Source organism: Heliangelus exortis, chromosome 5, assembly GCF_036169615.1.
Source record: "Heliangelus exortis chromosome 5, bHelExo1.hap1, whole genome shotgun sequence".
Lineage (NCBI taxonomy): Eukaryota > Metazoa > Chordata > Aves > Apodiformes > Trochilidae > Heliangelus > Heliangelus exortis.
In genome coordinates this window covers 11,798,786-11,813,818 of record NC_092426.1, presented here as the reverse complement: position 1 = coordinate 11,813,818, position 15,033 = coordinate 11,798,786, and the positions used below count along the sequence as shown (strand labels likewise).

Below are 15,033 nucleotides of genomic sequence, written 5' to 3'. Positions count from 1 at the left end.
ATTTATTTTCTGAAAATATTAGTTGATAGAATAGGATTTTCAGAAGTTTGGAACATCAACCTAATTGCGTCCAGCAGAAAGAGAAAAATGAGATGTTAGTCCACAGAAATCTTCATGGAGATGCATGATGATATGCTTAACTGCCCTCTCTGTGAAGGTAAAATTTTTGCTTAAAATTACAAACTGAGTGAGAAATATGCTAATAACCTGTCTATAGGCAGATGTGAAAGCTGTCATCTTCTAGGATTCCTCATGCTCAATGGAAAGCAAGTTATGATAGAGGCAAAAATTTGGAAGGAACTATAATTTAAAGGAAAAATGTATTTGGAAACATTCCTAAACAGGGTGTAGGGAATTAATGAGATGCCTTCTAGAGCAATGTGGACACTTCAATAAATAGTACAAGTCATAAAACCATATTACTGATTCGTGCCTTGTTAATTCAATGCTCTAATTTTAATCAACCATGCAATTATTTCAAACAGACTTGTACAGCTTTGCAGATACAACTTCAGAATGCAAAGCTCTCTCAGCTGTGATGATTTGCTGCAGCTATTTATCAGTACCTTGAAAAAAATATTGTGATTCTTTATAAATTTGTATTTATCCTTCTTTTTAAGGTATGGGATGCTGTAGATACAGGCTGCTGTTTAAAAACATATTCCTGCCACTCTTGTGCTGTTCGAGCTGCCCGGTGGTCATCCTGTGGGAGACGAATCCTCAGTGGGGGCTTTGATTCAATGCTACATTTAACAGACATAGAAACAGGTAAAGGTCACTCAGGGATGCAATGTTGCCCTGTCTTTACTGAGTGCAGAAACTTTGGATCTCATTTGCCTTACTTTTCAAAAAATACAGATAAAATTTATGGTAGAATTCTTAAAATGTGTCCTCTCTAACAAGAACAAAAAAATCTCGGCAATTAATGGTGAGATATTTAAGAAATTGAAATATCCTTAGCTTCATGAGCAAATGTAGTTTCTCTTGTCAGATATTGAACAGATGAGCAGAGTGAAAGGTGTATTTTTATGCTCTGTCATGATCATTCATTTAAGTGTTTGAACAGCCTCTCTTCAAGCTGACTTCAGCAACATTTACACATGGTTAATTCAAACATAGGCTTGTACCTTGGTTTCAGCTGAGTTGGTTTTAACTGTGTGCTTAATTAGGTGATTTTAATTGTTTTTTGAAAAAAGAGCCTTAATTATGATTATAGAACTTAAATTCTGGTATGAAACTTAGAGACTAAACTTGCGCTGCTTTGGTGCAGTTGTGACTTTGATTTGGAGCTTGACTGTTTTGACCTTTACAACTAATATCCTGGATGCTCTAAGTCTATCCTGGATCTCTCTCCTCTAAAAACTGAAGTGCTTCTATCAGCTATATTTCTTTTGTATTTTATTTTTGTATATTATCAGATATTATCTGAGACACAGAAGATATTTGTGTATCTTATCAGTATTCATACAACACTATTCATTGGCTCTGGATAACATAGCAGGGCACCTCTGAGTTTATGTAAATGAAGGATTAGGCCAAAATCAGGCCAAAAATAGTACCTTGATAACTGAAGAGATACAAATTTTTTTCCCTATAATTTATTTTTAAATGTTTGATTCTTGCAACAGTGCAGTATATTTTTTTTGTAAGACTAGAAAAGAAATCCTTACAAGTATTACAAGAAGTTATTTTCTAAAATGTTTTTCTCTTATATAAAATAAGTACATTGTATGTGAGTCTCTGGAGAGTAAAAGTCCTGTTTGGATGAACTGGAAAAATGGTCAAGAGAATTTGTGAATATTGTTCATGTGAAAAGAAGATTCTTTTCCCTGCTCTAGAAATTTATTTTTCTCAACATGTGACATACCAGAAGTATTTAAATTCAATGGTGGCTGTTGTAGTTTGGGAATGTAAGACATCTGGCACACTTATGGAATATTGATGTTTTGAGAATATTCAGGTTTTGCAATGGGGAAAAGAGCTGTATATATCTTATGTGGTAGTAGTACATGAGGTTAATATACCAAGTCATTATTTTTGTTGGGTTTCTTTTTTTGGTCTCATTGCAACAACCTTCTAATTTCTAGCCTCGAGTATACCTGAATTTTACTGATCCATGAAAATTTAAGTTTCTCTATATTACTTGCAAATCCTAAACAGAATGGCTACTGCTGTTAATGGGATTTATAGCAGTAGAATTACTTTTATGTGCCTGAGTCATTCGAAGGGGCAACTGTGAGGAAAACCTCATTTTATAAAATCATGGAACAAATTCCAAAGATAGGTAATTTTAATTACACTGATTTCTAACATTTCTAACTTAACTTTGCAGTAATGGGATAGTAGTCTGGATTAAGTTGATTGTAGTGGTTCATTTGTGAGAAGGTATTTCTAGACAATGCCAACAGTAAGAAGTTATATTTGCCCCCTTTCAAAACATAAGTTTATAAATAGTTCTTTCCTTACTGACTTGTGAGTTATGTAGTATTTCTGAAATAAACTGTATGTGTAGAGGCAAAATGAATGCTAATAATATTTGAATACTCCAGATATTCATTATTGCTTTATTTCAAGGACACAGGATTCCTTGTAGCTGCTGTGAACTGCATATGAACTGTAATGTTGACATTTAGTCCTGATGTGCAGTGATACACACTGTGTTTGGAAAAGCATGATATGAATGATTGGAATTTTCTTCTGATTTTCTAAGCATTTAGGCCACTTTCTGATTTCCTTCCCTGTTGTATAAAGTTCCTCTTTTTTTTCATACATTCTAGTCAGTTCTTTTCAGAGCAACAGGGTAAGCAGTTTGCTCTGGAATCCAAATCAATTTGATATAAAAAGCCTCATTTCCATTTGAAAAAACACTAAGGCAGCTATAAGATTTTGATTTACATAGTTCACTGAATCACTCCTCGCTCTTCATCAGTGCTGAGATGATTTTTTCTTTGATTAACTTCAGATAGATGTTACAACTGTTCCTTCACAGAGGACTTTTAGATGGTTTTTTTGATTTTGATCTTAATTACTTTCCATTGCTAGACTGAACTAACTGCCGGTGTCTTTAAATGCAGTAACTGCATGCCAGTGGGATTTTGTAAATATGATGCTGGCTTTAAGGGTCTATGGTCTTGTCACTTGTGTACATTGTTCTGGTTCAACATTTTTCTAGTCATGTTTGTTGAAGTCTAATTCTTCGTCGTTTTTTTCAGTATAGATTTTCACATCTGTTATAAAACTTGCTACATGTCCTTCACAAAAAGGAACCTCACAGTCCTTAGAGAATTACTGTAAAAGTTTTAGGAAAGGTTGCAAATACAGCTTAGCACACGCATGGTGTTGAGCGAGCTGCTCACCTGAGTGTTTTTTGTAATTTTTTTGTTGGTTATTTTTGTGTTTGTTTTGTTAGAATGTTAATTATTGAATATAAATTGTACTGTAGCTAATTGTTTGTTCTGTCTCTGATGACAGCTAGTCACAAGATTCTTCTAAGGAATGTGCCAACATTGTTGTTACAGTGCTGGAATAAGTTCTCCAGGAAATCTTACTTCTAAGCTTAGACTTAAGTTTGGGTGTCCTTTGTGCTAGAAACTTGCATTTTCGGGAGTGGCTTCCCTCTTTTTTAATCTTTGTGATATGAACAACACCGGAATAGAAGCATTGAAATCTTATTAATCACAGAACAGAATTTTTGTTGTTATTAACATAGAAACCCTGATGCCCAAGTGGAAGACTCATCTGTGAAATCTTACTCTGTAGTTTTACACAATTACAAACTTTCCTCTTGTGAAGTGTATTTATTGGAAGTTCTCTTACATAAGAGATGATTTAGGATTCTGCAAGCATGAAAAATGGGCTGATAGGAACCTCATAAAGTTCAACAAGGAAAATTGCAAAGCCTTGCATCTGGAATGGAGTGATCCTGTGCAACAGAGCAGGCTGGTGCTACGCTGGCTGGAAAGTGCCTTACATAAAAAAATACTTGGGCATCCTGGTGCTGAATCTGAAACAGCAGTGTTCTCTTGAAAAAAGAGAACACTTGTCTTACAAGGAAGGTCAGTGTCCTTCTGGACCAGATTAGTAAGTGTTTACCTTGTACCTAGAGAAGATGATACCAAACTCTTCTCACAGGTGCACAGTGAAAGGACAGATGTAGGAACATGGGAAGCTTTTGAGCTCAACACAAGGGTTGTTAAAGAATCAAACAGAGTGTCCAGAGAGGCTTTGGAGTCTCTATACTTAGAGGTACTCAGAACTTCAGTGGACAGATCTCTGAGTGACCTGCTGCAGCTGGACCTACTTGAGTAGAGTTTTGGACTAGATGAACCCCGGAGGTCCAACCTATTTGATTTGTTGATGCTATGGTGAAGAACAAGAAAAGACAAGAATTCAAATGATTGAGGTACAAGGAGTTCACTAGTCCTTGTTAGGTGAAAATAGATGTTGTACAAGTCTCCTTTTTCTACATTAATTTCTTATAGATTGTCATTTATTATCATCCATTGTCCTAGCACCAGGATGTCAAACTAAGACTCCTCACAAATATGGCTTTCTTGAAAACTGTTGTACATATCTGGAGTATGGATCTGATCCAAAATGTACATGTAAAAAGGTTATTCATGCATTGTCCATGTGAGTGGTTCTGTGGCTACATTTTGCAGGAGGCAAATTCAGTATGGCAATATGAGGTTTAATGAATATTAGTAGATCCAAAACATGCCACTGAGCTGCTGTAAAGATTACTGATTAATATTTTTGATTGTCCTATTTTACATACATTATTTCTTTATAAATATAAAGCTTTTTGAAAGTTGTCACAAATGTGATAATAATGCAGCAGTCTGAACCAGTGAGACTGACTGGTTTTGCTTATCTCTATTAACACCACACTCGCAGTAAGTTTTTACTGGTAATAGTTCAAATACCTTGTTATTTAAAAAGTGTTAAGTTGTGTTATATTCAGAGAGCACTGAAAAAAAATTGATTTTAAACCAATTTGAGGTCAAGTACAGTTGACATTTAACTTCTGCTACATCCAGATGCACTGGAGATGGTCTACCAACTTTAGAAGGGTAATTGTCTTTAAAAAAATTATTTGTAACTTCTTTATTTTGGAATATATGTTTTATTAATTAGTGTTTTTTTCATTAGTCACAAATTAATTGGTACAATAGCATAGGCAGAACATTGGCTGGGTTGAGAATATTTGCATATTTTAGGTACTTTTGCTTTCTTTAATATTATGACAGAGTGAATGTTCCAAGAAATTTTGGCACATTTTCTATGTTGCCAAATGCTGCAGTTGTATTTTAATTCATGGGCTGAGTTTAATTTCAAATATGATGTCCTCAGAGTTAAAATGGGGAATTTAAAATCCTCATTATTTTGCAAGTTTTCACATTACCATGGCAAAGATACTTAAATTAAGCTGTGGCCTTGGAAGAAAAGTGCAGTTTATATATACTGTGGCCACTTAGATCTGGTTTTTATTTTTTTTAAACCTGTTTTATTTTACATTATTTGAGAGTTTCTTAATGGAGCATTTTATACCTCTGAGATGATGGTCCAGCTTTCCTTTTTTATAACTAATGGTAATGGTTTTAAACTGGAAGAGGATAGATTTAGGAATAAATTCTTGACTGTGAGCATGGTGAGGCACTGGAACAGGTTGCCCAGGGAAGTTGTGGATGCCTTCTTCCTGGAAGTGTTCAAGGCCAGGTTTGATGGGGCTTTGGGCAACCTGGTCTATTGGGAGGTGCCCCTGCTTATACAGGGGAGTTGGAACCTTGAAGATCCCTTCCAACCCAAACCATTCTGTGATTCTATGACATCAACTATTCTGTTCTATGACATCAACTTGTGTATGTTTATAAACACAGTAGGGAAATCCGTTCTACTTAGCAAGATCACTCTCATGTCCTTGTAAGTCTTAGGCTTTGCTCTTTGTTACAGATCAGTGTAAGGATGTGAATGTTTTTGGATTATGCAGGTAAGAATGTGAGCCTGAGGACCATTAAATACAGTTGCAGACACATCCTGTGCTCAATAACTGCTGGTGTTCTGTGAAAAATTCAGAATGTTAAATAGCCTTTAAAATATCTGATTTCATAGTTGAGCAGTTTCACAGTAGGCTGCAGCCTAAGGGAACAGAAACATATGTTCAAGACGTTTTTAAACATTTTTTTCATACTGTGTATGTTACTGGTGAGCCTTTAATAAATGAAGACTTAAATTAAAGCACTTTAGGAATATAAAACACACTGCAAATATGTAGTAGATATTGTTACTGAAATTGTGAAAATTAAAGATTAAGACAAACGTTTCCTTTCTGCTTTGGAATAACAACCTCTCATACAAGAAAATGGTATGTGGTAAGGATTTTCCCTCAATTAGCCAAACAGATTTTAAGAATGTGTAATTTTCTACATCCTATGAGTTGGTTGAATCCTTGTAAGGCTGCCTTTAGGAGTTAAAATACAATAAATGTATACTCAGTAAAGGTATATGCAAGCTTGCTTATTTACACCCGTTGTACTCTATTATGTAGTAATATAAATATATAATAAAAAGGGAGTCTTCACTCAAAGTACATCTTTTGCAGTATATAAAATAAGGCCCCAAAAGTTAAATTTCTTTGATGTTAATAAACTGAGTAATTGTAGATAAAAACATGTACTGGACTGTAAATACTGATTGCCAGAAAGGTGAAGCAGGCTCTCCAGCACATACTGAGGTTGACTTCCCAATCCATGGGGCTAGAATGTCTCAACATGGTTGTTACAGCATGGGAATCAGCAAATTCTGCTCATAGTTGTAAAATTCACTAAAAAGAATAATTGAATAATAGAATCATAGCATTGTTCAGGCTGGAAACCCTGCAAAATCATCAGTCCAACCTTTGACCTAATTCTACTAACCTAGCTCTGCTAAACTCTGTCGCTAAGCACCATATCTATATGATTTTTAAACACATTCAGGGATGGTGATTCGACATTTCTCTGGGCAGACAGTTCCAGCTCTTTATAACCCTTTCTCTGAAGAAGTTTTTCCTTATATCCAACCTAAACCTCCCCTAAACCTTCCCTGGCACAACTTGAAGCCATGCCTTCTAGTCCTGTCACTAGTTACTGGTGAGAAGGGACCTGATCCCTCCTTCTCCACAAACTTCTCTCAGGTAGTTGCAGAGAGTAATAAGGTCTCCCTTCAGTCTTCTGTTCTTCAGAGTAAACAACCCCATTTCTCTCAACCACTCCTGATAAGACTTATGCTTAAGACCCTTCACCAGCTTTGTTGCCCTTCTCTAGACCTGCTCCAGCATCTCCAAGTCCTTCTTGTAGTGAGAGTCCCAGAACTGAACACAGTAGTCAAGGGGCAGCCACACCAGTGCCAAGTACAAGGTAATCACTTCCCTATTCCTGCTGGCCACACTGTTTCTGATACAAGCCAGGATGCTGTTGGCCTTCTTGGCCATCTGGGCACACTGCTGGTTCAATTCAGTTCGCTGTCAGTCAACACCCCCAGGTCCTTTTCCTCTGGGCAGCTTTCCAGCCACTCTTCACCAGGGCTGTAGTGTTGCATGGACTTGTTGTGAGCTAAGTGCAGGACCAAACACTCAGCCTTGTTGAACCTCATATAATTGGTCTCAATATGGCCTGTCCAGGTCCCTCTGTAGAGCCTTTCTACCCTTGAGCAAATCAACACTTCTGTCCAACTTGGTGTCATCTCCAAACTTACTGAGAGTGCGCTCTGTCCCCCCATTGAAATCATTGATAAACATGTTGAAAAGGAGTGACCCCAGTAATGAACCTTGGGATATATGCTTATCCAAGCCTTGGGCAGCTATCTGTTTCATGAGAATATTGTGAGGAACAGTGTTAAATCCCAGGCAGACTACATCCACAGCCTTTCCTTCATCCAGTAGGCAGATCACCTTGTCGTAGTAAGAGATCAGGTTTGTAAAGCAGGACCTTCCTTTCAAGAATCCACATTGACTGGTCCTGATCTCCTGTGTGACCTGCATATGCCACATGATGGCACTCAAGGTGATCTGTTTGATAACCTTCCATGGCACTGAGGTCATAGTGACAAGTCAGTAATTCCCCACTTCCTCCTTCCAGCCCTTCTTGAAGATGGACATCGCATTTGCCAACTTCCAGTCAACTGGGACCTCCCTAGTTAGCCAGGACTTCTGATAAATGATGGAGGGTGGCTTGGTGAGCACATCTGCAAACTCAATCAGCACTCTAGAGTGTAACCCATGTGACCCTGTAGACCAGTGGGTATATAAATGATCTATTGGTGCACTAAGCATTTCCTCTTAGATTACAGATATCTATTCTGTTACCCATTCTTGTCTTTCAGCTTGGGGTGCTGGGTACCCAGAGAACAATTGTTAAAGACTGAGGCAAAGAAGACCTCTAGATGTCCCTTACAGCCCCTAACATTCTGTGATTCTGTAACCTTAGCCTTTTCCTCATCCCTGGTCACTATGTTTCCCACTGCATCCAATAAATTATGAAGATTCTCCCTAGACCTCCTATTGTTGTTAATATATTTATAGAAACATAAACACACTTTCTGGAGAGTTATAACCCCCTTGATGGGTCCTTTGTGTAGCTGTTTGACAGGAATAATACATGTAGGCTGCAGTTGTGCTTATTTCTGGCTCCAGTACCATTGTTGATTGTACTCTTGAGCATTTATTAAAATAGGTATTAGTAGGAACCACATTTCTTGGGAGCAGTCTGGTGTTAAACTGACTGGTGAGCCTCCAGGAGAAAATTCGGTATTTTTTTCAAGTGCTCTGGGTGAAAGTAAGATGCATGTGTACGAGGCTTTTCTAAAGCCTAAAAATGATGCCTGGTATAGATGAGAGCAATATCTTGTTATTCCTATAACCATTGATTTTAATACTTACTTTCTTCCCCAGGGAGTCTTTTTTGTGCCCTTCTATAGCTACTGGGCTATTAAAAGCTCCCATAGTGAACCATGGTCACTGTTGCATATGACTTATAGAAAGAACCTCTGCTGCTCTTGTGACTTTTTTCTCTTTAGAACTATGGACTAAATTAAGTTTTTTTGTTAATAGTGACAGAGACGCCCTTAAGATCTTGCATGTGTAATCAGTGGAGAAACTATTAAAAAAGAACACAGAAAACTTTATGAAAACTTGTTTTGTCATATAACAACACTCATCCATGTCTTATACAATCTTTTCCCTGACCCTGCCAGCTTGGATTACATATGATGAAATTATTCTTTTTTCTTTAAAATGAAATAAACAATTTGACAAGTCTTAGCCTCGTGGCTGTGTAAATTGAGTTCAGCAGATGGGGAAAATGGAACTGAAGAAATAAAATAAATTTTTAGGGTTTTCTTTTACTTCTGAAGTGTCTTCTTCACTGTGGCTTAAAGCAATAATTTTTAGATGTGATATGTAAAATATAAATCACAATTCATATTGTGAAACCAAGTAAATGTATTTATCTTGGTCTATGCTACTGTTCCAAAAATAATATTTCAGTGAATGTACATTCATATTATGAATTTGTTAGGATGAAAGGGAGCAGTGAACAGTGGAAAAGTCCTATAAATTAACCTAGATGAATTCTGTTGCTTTCAAAAGTCTTGACAACCCAATTGATAGTAACCACAGGATCCTGGGGAGATTAGTGTACACAATTAAATGTTGGGAACAGTGTATCCATGGGAACAGCTGTTGCCTTCATATGATGGTATGCAAATTATTTCTGACTTTCAAGATGAAATTTCATTCCTACCTTCACAGAAAGATATGTGAACAACTCAAGGGTTGTAGTATATAGTTTGGGACATGGCATTGCATATGAAAGTTATTTTTATCCTACTGAAGGAAAGACTGTGCCTTCTGTGTGGGGAAACACTCAACCATTAGATTTGTAGATTTAATCCTGCGTGTCATCTGAACTGGGACCTTGGTGGAGCTCCTCTCCTTTTTTTGTGGAAACACTTGTCATCTCCCTCAGTAGGAAGCAGTCAGGGGTTCAAAGGCCCCTAATCAGGAGAGTGGAGGAAATTATGAAGGTTCACTCACGTATTTTCAGTAAATCAGAATAACTTGAAATGTGGTAATATAAACATACTCACCTTTCACAACCTTGGTATTTTTGAAACAAAGTTGAAATTAATGATATATTTTATTTTCTGCACCAATTTTAATCTTAGCTTTTCAATTTATTTTAGGGAAGCAGATATTTAGCAGCAAAAATGAATTTAGGATCAGCACACTGAAGTTCCACCCTACAGAGTCAAATATTTTCATTTGTGGAGGATTCAGCCCAGAAGTTAAAGCTTGGGACATAAGGACTTCTAAGGTAATGGAATTGTTTTTTCTCTTTTAGGATGTTTACTAGGTTGGATGTGCTGAGTATAACTAAGCTGTTAGACATACTGGTCTTTCAGTATAGTGTTATTCTGAAGTATTTTGCATTTGTCATTGATCAGTAATGTTTTTGAAGCACAAAAAGGAACACTCTACACAACCCCCCCCAATTTTTTTGTTTTATATAAATATGAGTGACATATAGTTGAATTTAATAAAGCCAGTAGCTCCAAGACTGTGAAAAGGCTTCTGTGTACTGGGAAGCAGAACATTTGGCTTGTTCTTTTAGCTGTTATGTGTGGTCAGGATGTGTGTGCCTACACCTTTTGTATAGAAGCCTGGAGTAATTTTTACATTCCTGAAAGGCCACAGAGAGGCATGGATAGCCTCTGCCTTTACTTTTTTCTGAACTACACAGAGTAGCATCCTCCCAGCTGCCATTAAGAGCTCAGGAAAGACCAGAGCTGTACTTCCACCAGTGGAAGTGCAAGGCAAGCTGACATCCTTGTGCTTGGAACAGGTCAGAGGGCAGCAGTGACTGTAAAATCAGTAGTTCTTTCTTTGCCTTTGAATTTCTACGTGGGTGGATCCCAATCATCGAAATTTGTCATCTGTTTGCTCTGGAGGGTGACAGAAGGGATCTGAAAAAAATGATTGCTTATCCATACTCTGTCTGTGATTTGGTGTACTAAAAATTAGTACTAATGTGAGACATGTAGGCAGAAGCATTTCAGGTATGAGGGCTCTAGCTTGAGAGCTTTGAAATAGTTACAGAATTTGCTCTATTAAGGAAACATAGTATTACCGTACAATTAAAAATCCAATCCCTGTTCTGCAGTTGTTCCTTTGGTTTGTCACTGATGCCTGAGAAAATATTTTGATTGTGTAGAATCTATATCAAAGGCTTCCATCACATGAGTAAGTTCTTAAAAACATTCATAAGTACATATCAAGACTGTAAAGTCTGAGACTACTCTGAAAATCAATTTATGAAGTTCAGAGTCACACTCTTTGTAAGAGGTCTGATGGGTTTTATTCTATCCATCATGCTTGTATGATGGCTATTTTTCTTTGATGAGAATATGAAGAGATATTCAAAGCACACTTATATGATGGAATATTATTCTAGTTTTAGATTCCCAAAATTATAAATACTTATGAGGAAGAACACCTATGTAACTTTTAAAAAAGTTCTGAGATTTTCTATGGTAGGTCTTCCCTCTCCCTGCCTTGCACTGGCATAGAGTATTCTGAGACAGTTGCTCATGGCTTCTTTTTGCAGAAAGGTGAATATCACCTGTGCATCATTACTGCAAAATAATTTAGTTACATCACAAATTCTCAGCCACAGAACAGAATATTGGTTAGGCCTGAATCATCAGTATCAGTATCCCATGGCTGCTTTCAGTTTGGGGATTTTCAGTGGATTCTTCAGGTATTCTGGGTTTCAGCTCATCTTGTAATTTTTATTCACAAGATAAAACCAGGATGCTTCATTTCCATCTTACACAGTTTTGGCCATATTTGTGGTTTTATAAAATGCCCTGGCCAATATTTTTAAATGTATCCAGTTCTTACAAGTGGCATTTGCTCATGAATGCAATTGAGGTCTGTGGCCTCTTGCCACTTCATTTCAGTTTTGGATGCAGCAACCTAAATATCTTTCAAGTGGTTTAATCCTAATTCTTTACAAGGTTTTCCTGTTTTGCTTTTTCTTTCAAGTGAGTTACCCTGCCATTCAGCTTGGAACAATGTGTGGGTGAACTAATGATTCTTTTTGTTCCCATCGCCATACTCCCGGTAGCCTTTCCAAGCTTTGCAGCATATTTTGTCAATAGAGTGAGCACCCTAAATTAAGAGCTTGAATCTTGTTACTCATTGCACATTGGAAAGGCAATTTCAGCATCCACTGGTAATTCAGTTTCAGAGGTCATCCTTTAGGATGTTGTCCTCTGTTTTAACAGGCTATCTATTTGCACATCTTAAATTTAACTATATAATTGTGTATCAGGAAATGAGGGAATTTTTGGTGGAAAATCAAAACAAAGCATTAAGCATCAGAGATAGAGATAAGGACTAATAACCAAAATATTATCCACTTACACATACATATGTCGTGGTTGAAATGGGCTGCTTTATGCCAGTGTGCCACTTTGGTGCTTTCTGTTGATGGAAAATTATGTAGAAAAGCTGATAGTGCTATTTTTCCAGATTATTACTTCTGAAATCTCACTTTAATTTTGATGGGCAACTAATTTTTAAAAGGATCGTAAGTTTATGAACATAAATTACTAATATTTATTCATTTATTGAATGTGGTATAAAAAAAATTGATTTCCAGTCCCAGAGAAAATGTATGAAGATAGGTTTGGGGCAACTTTCAGATACTAAAATAATGAGAAATGTACAGTAGGCTATTAATCAGAAAGGCTGATGTAAAAAAAAAAAAGTCTGAAAGACATTTATTGCAATCCTGGTTCTGCTGAACAAATAGGGAAAATAATTTCAGATGTAGCATTGGGTATTGAGCAAGATAGAGAATGAAAGCACAATACCGGACTTAAAATGTTCAAGATGAGCAATGTATTTCAGAGACATGAATGTATGGAAAAGCTTGTTAATGGCTTAGTGAAATGTAGAGTATACAGGCATCACAATAAACTGCAGTGGCAAGTAATCAAATCCTGGAAAAAAAAAAAAAAAGGAATAAAAAATGCAGCTGAATAGCATGTAGAGTTTTATTATGGTGGTATTTACTTCTATTTGTGTTAAACCTGGTTTTGTCTCTTCAGCAAAGGGATTATTCTGGAGATATTATATTGCTCTCTAACAGATTGGTTGCATTTATGAAACATTTGGACAGTGTTTATAGAGACTTTTGAAAAGACCAGGAAACTTAGAAGCAAGCTGCTACATTTTAAAAAAAAGTTTCTACCATGTCAGCCAAGGAGAGAGCATCATATTGAACAGCCCCCATGGGATCTTTGGATCTTGGAGCTGAACTTAGAAAAATCCTGTAAAAAGTCCTTTAAAGCGAATTGTGCAATAATATTGAGACCTTAAAATAGTTATGTATTTTAGAAGAATTTCCTTTCTCTGAACTGTGGAATAATTTCTTTAGATGTTCAGCACAAGTCAGTTAAACTACACAGTCACTCTCTATTTTGAATGATCTGTATTAGTTTTTCAGACACAAACCAATATATCTTCCTGTCATTTATTTTACCTTAAATTTTAATATTCCTTGAAATACCAAAGAGAACAAAGGGCTGGGACATGTATCCTTTAAGCTCAGCAATAAGGACTTTATTGTGTTCACAAAAGAAATTAATTATAACTAGGACTAAATTTTTTCCTTTTAATTTGAGCTTCTAAGCCTATGTATTTGTAATAACAGAATGAGACTACGACTGTAACTGTCTTGCACTGATAATACTTGTAAAGGAGCTGAAGTCCTTTATATCAGGAGTGAATTGCCAAACCAAATTAAGATTTATTTACACATGTCATCCAGGTTTACATAGTGTAAAGCAGGGATGCTATTAGCTCTGCTGAGAGGACATACAGCACTCAAGAACTTGCACCTGAATGTATTAATTTAAATTTTCTAAATGTATCCATATGATTATTTCTGTGGTTTGCATATTTTCCATTTATTTACATTCTGTTTTGATTGATGCAATTCTTAATATTTTGTAAGCATTTAGGAACTGTTTCTTTATCATGTGCATGCAGAAAACTGAAAAGGCAGGGATGTCACTAACATTTTTTTTAACTCTGTTAAAAATAGAGGAATAATTTATTCAGCTGTTGGATGTATTCTGGTTTGGATCTTTTGCCTGTTGATGTTCACGAGCTCTGTCTCACAAACCACTGAGGCACGCTGGAGGTTTGGCACAAGCTGTGTGCTGCAGCTCTCTGAACAGCAAGTTCTGCCCAAGTGCCATGCAGTAATCTGGAGAGGGAATAAGTGGAAGGCCACAGGGCCATGGCTCTGATCTTTAAGCAATATTTGAAGCTCTGAGACCTTCATAAATACAAATCCATGGCTTATGTTAAACAAGGAGGAAGAGGGCATCAAGTAGTGGAGACTCAGTAGTTTAACTGACACACCCACAGAACAGACTTTTAAGAAAAAATTAATTACAGGTATAAGAATAAATGAAATTAGAAGAAGTTTGATCTGTGAAGCTTAGTAGATGGCATTCTATGATTTTATACTTTGATAGAGCAATTAGAGAAGCTGGAGAAGGCATGCACTAACCTAAGTACAAGAGAAAAATAGATAAATGGAAGATTGCAAAGAAGGAAAATAATGAGGAGGCATTTAGTGAATTGCTTTAGGAACAGCTTCAGAATTTATTTTTGAAAAATGTTGCTTACAAAAAATATCATGCTAGCACAATCAATTAAAAAAAAGGAAGAGAATATCATGCAGGAAACAAAACCATGACTTATTAGAAATTGGAAGAGTACAAATGAATACAAAGATCCAGCCTTTTGGAATTAATAATAAAATTTTTTCAGGACATAAGTAAGTTTTCAAAAATTATGAATACAAAGTCAGTCGGTTAGACTGGTAGATAAATTTATTGAAAACTTAGGGTTGAATATTTACACAAAATTCCCATTTTTTAAATTGAAATTTTGTAAGCTGTAGAACAAATTGCCTA

General features: G+C 36.3%; 1 protein-coding gene across 3 annotated transcripts in view; it reads left to right on the top strand.

Annotated features, from left to right (window-relative positions):
- WDR25 (WD repeat domain 25) overlaps positions 1 to 15,033 on the top strand; it is a 56,357-nt gene that overhangs the window by 31,186 nt on the left and 10,138 nt on the right. For all 3 annotated transcript variants that reach the window (XM_071745576.1, XM_071745577.1, XM_071745578.1), the window contains exons 3-4: positions 621 to 768; positions 10,222 to 10,352. In XM_071745576.1, the coding sequence (XP_071601677.1) occupies positions 621 to 768; positions 10,222 to 10,352 (279 nt within the window). The remainder of the gene's footprint in view (positions 1 to 620; positions 769 to 10,221; positions 10,353 to 15,033) is intronic.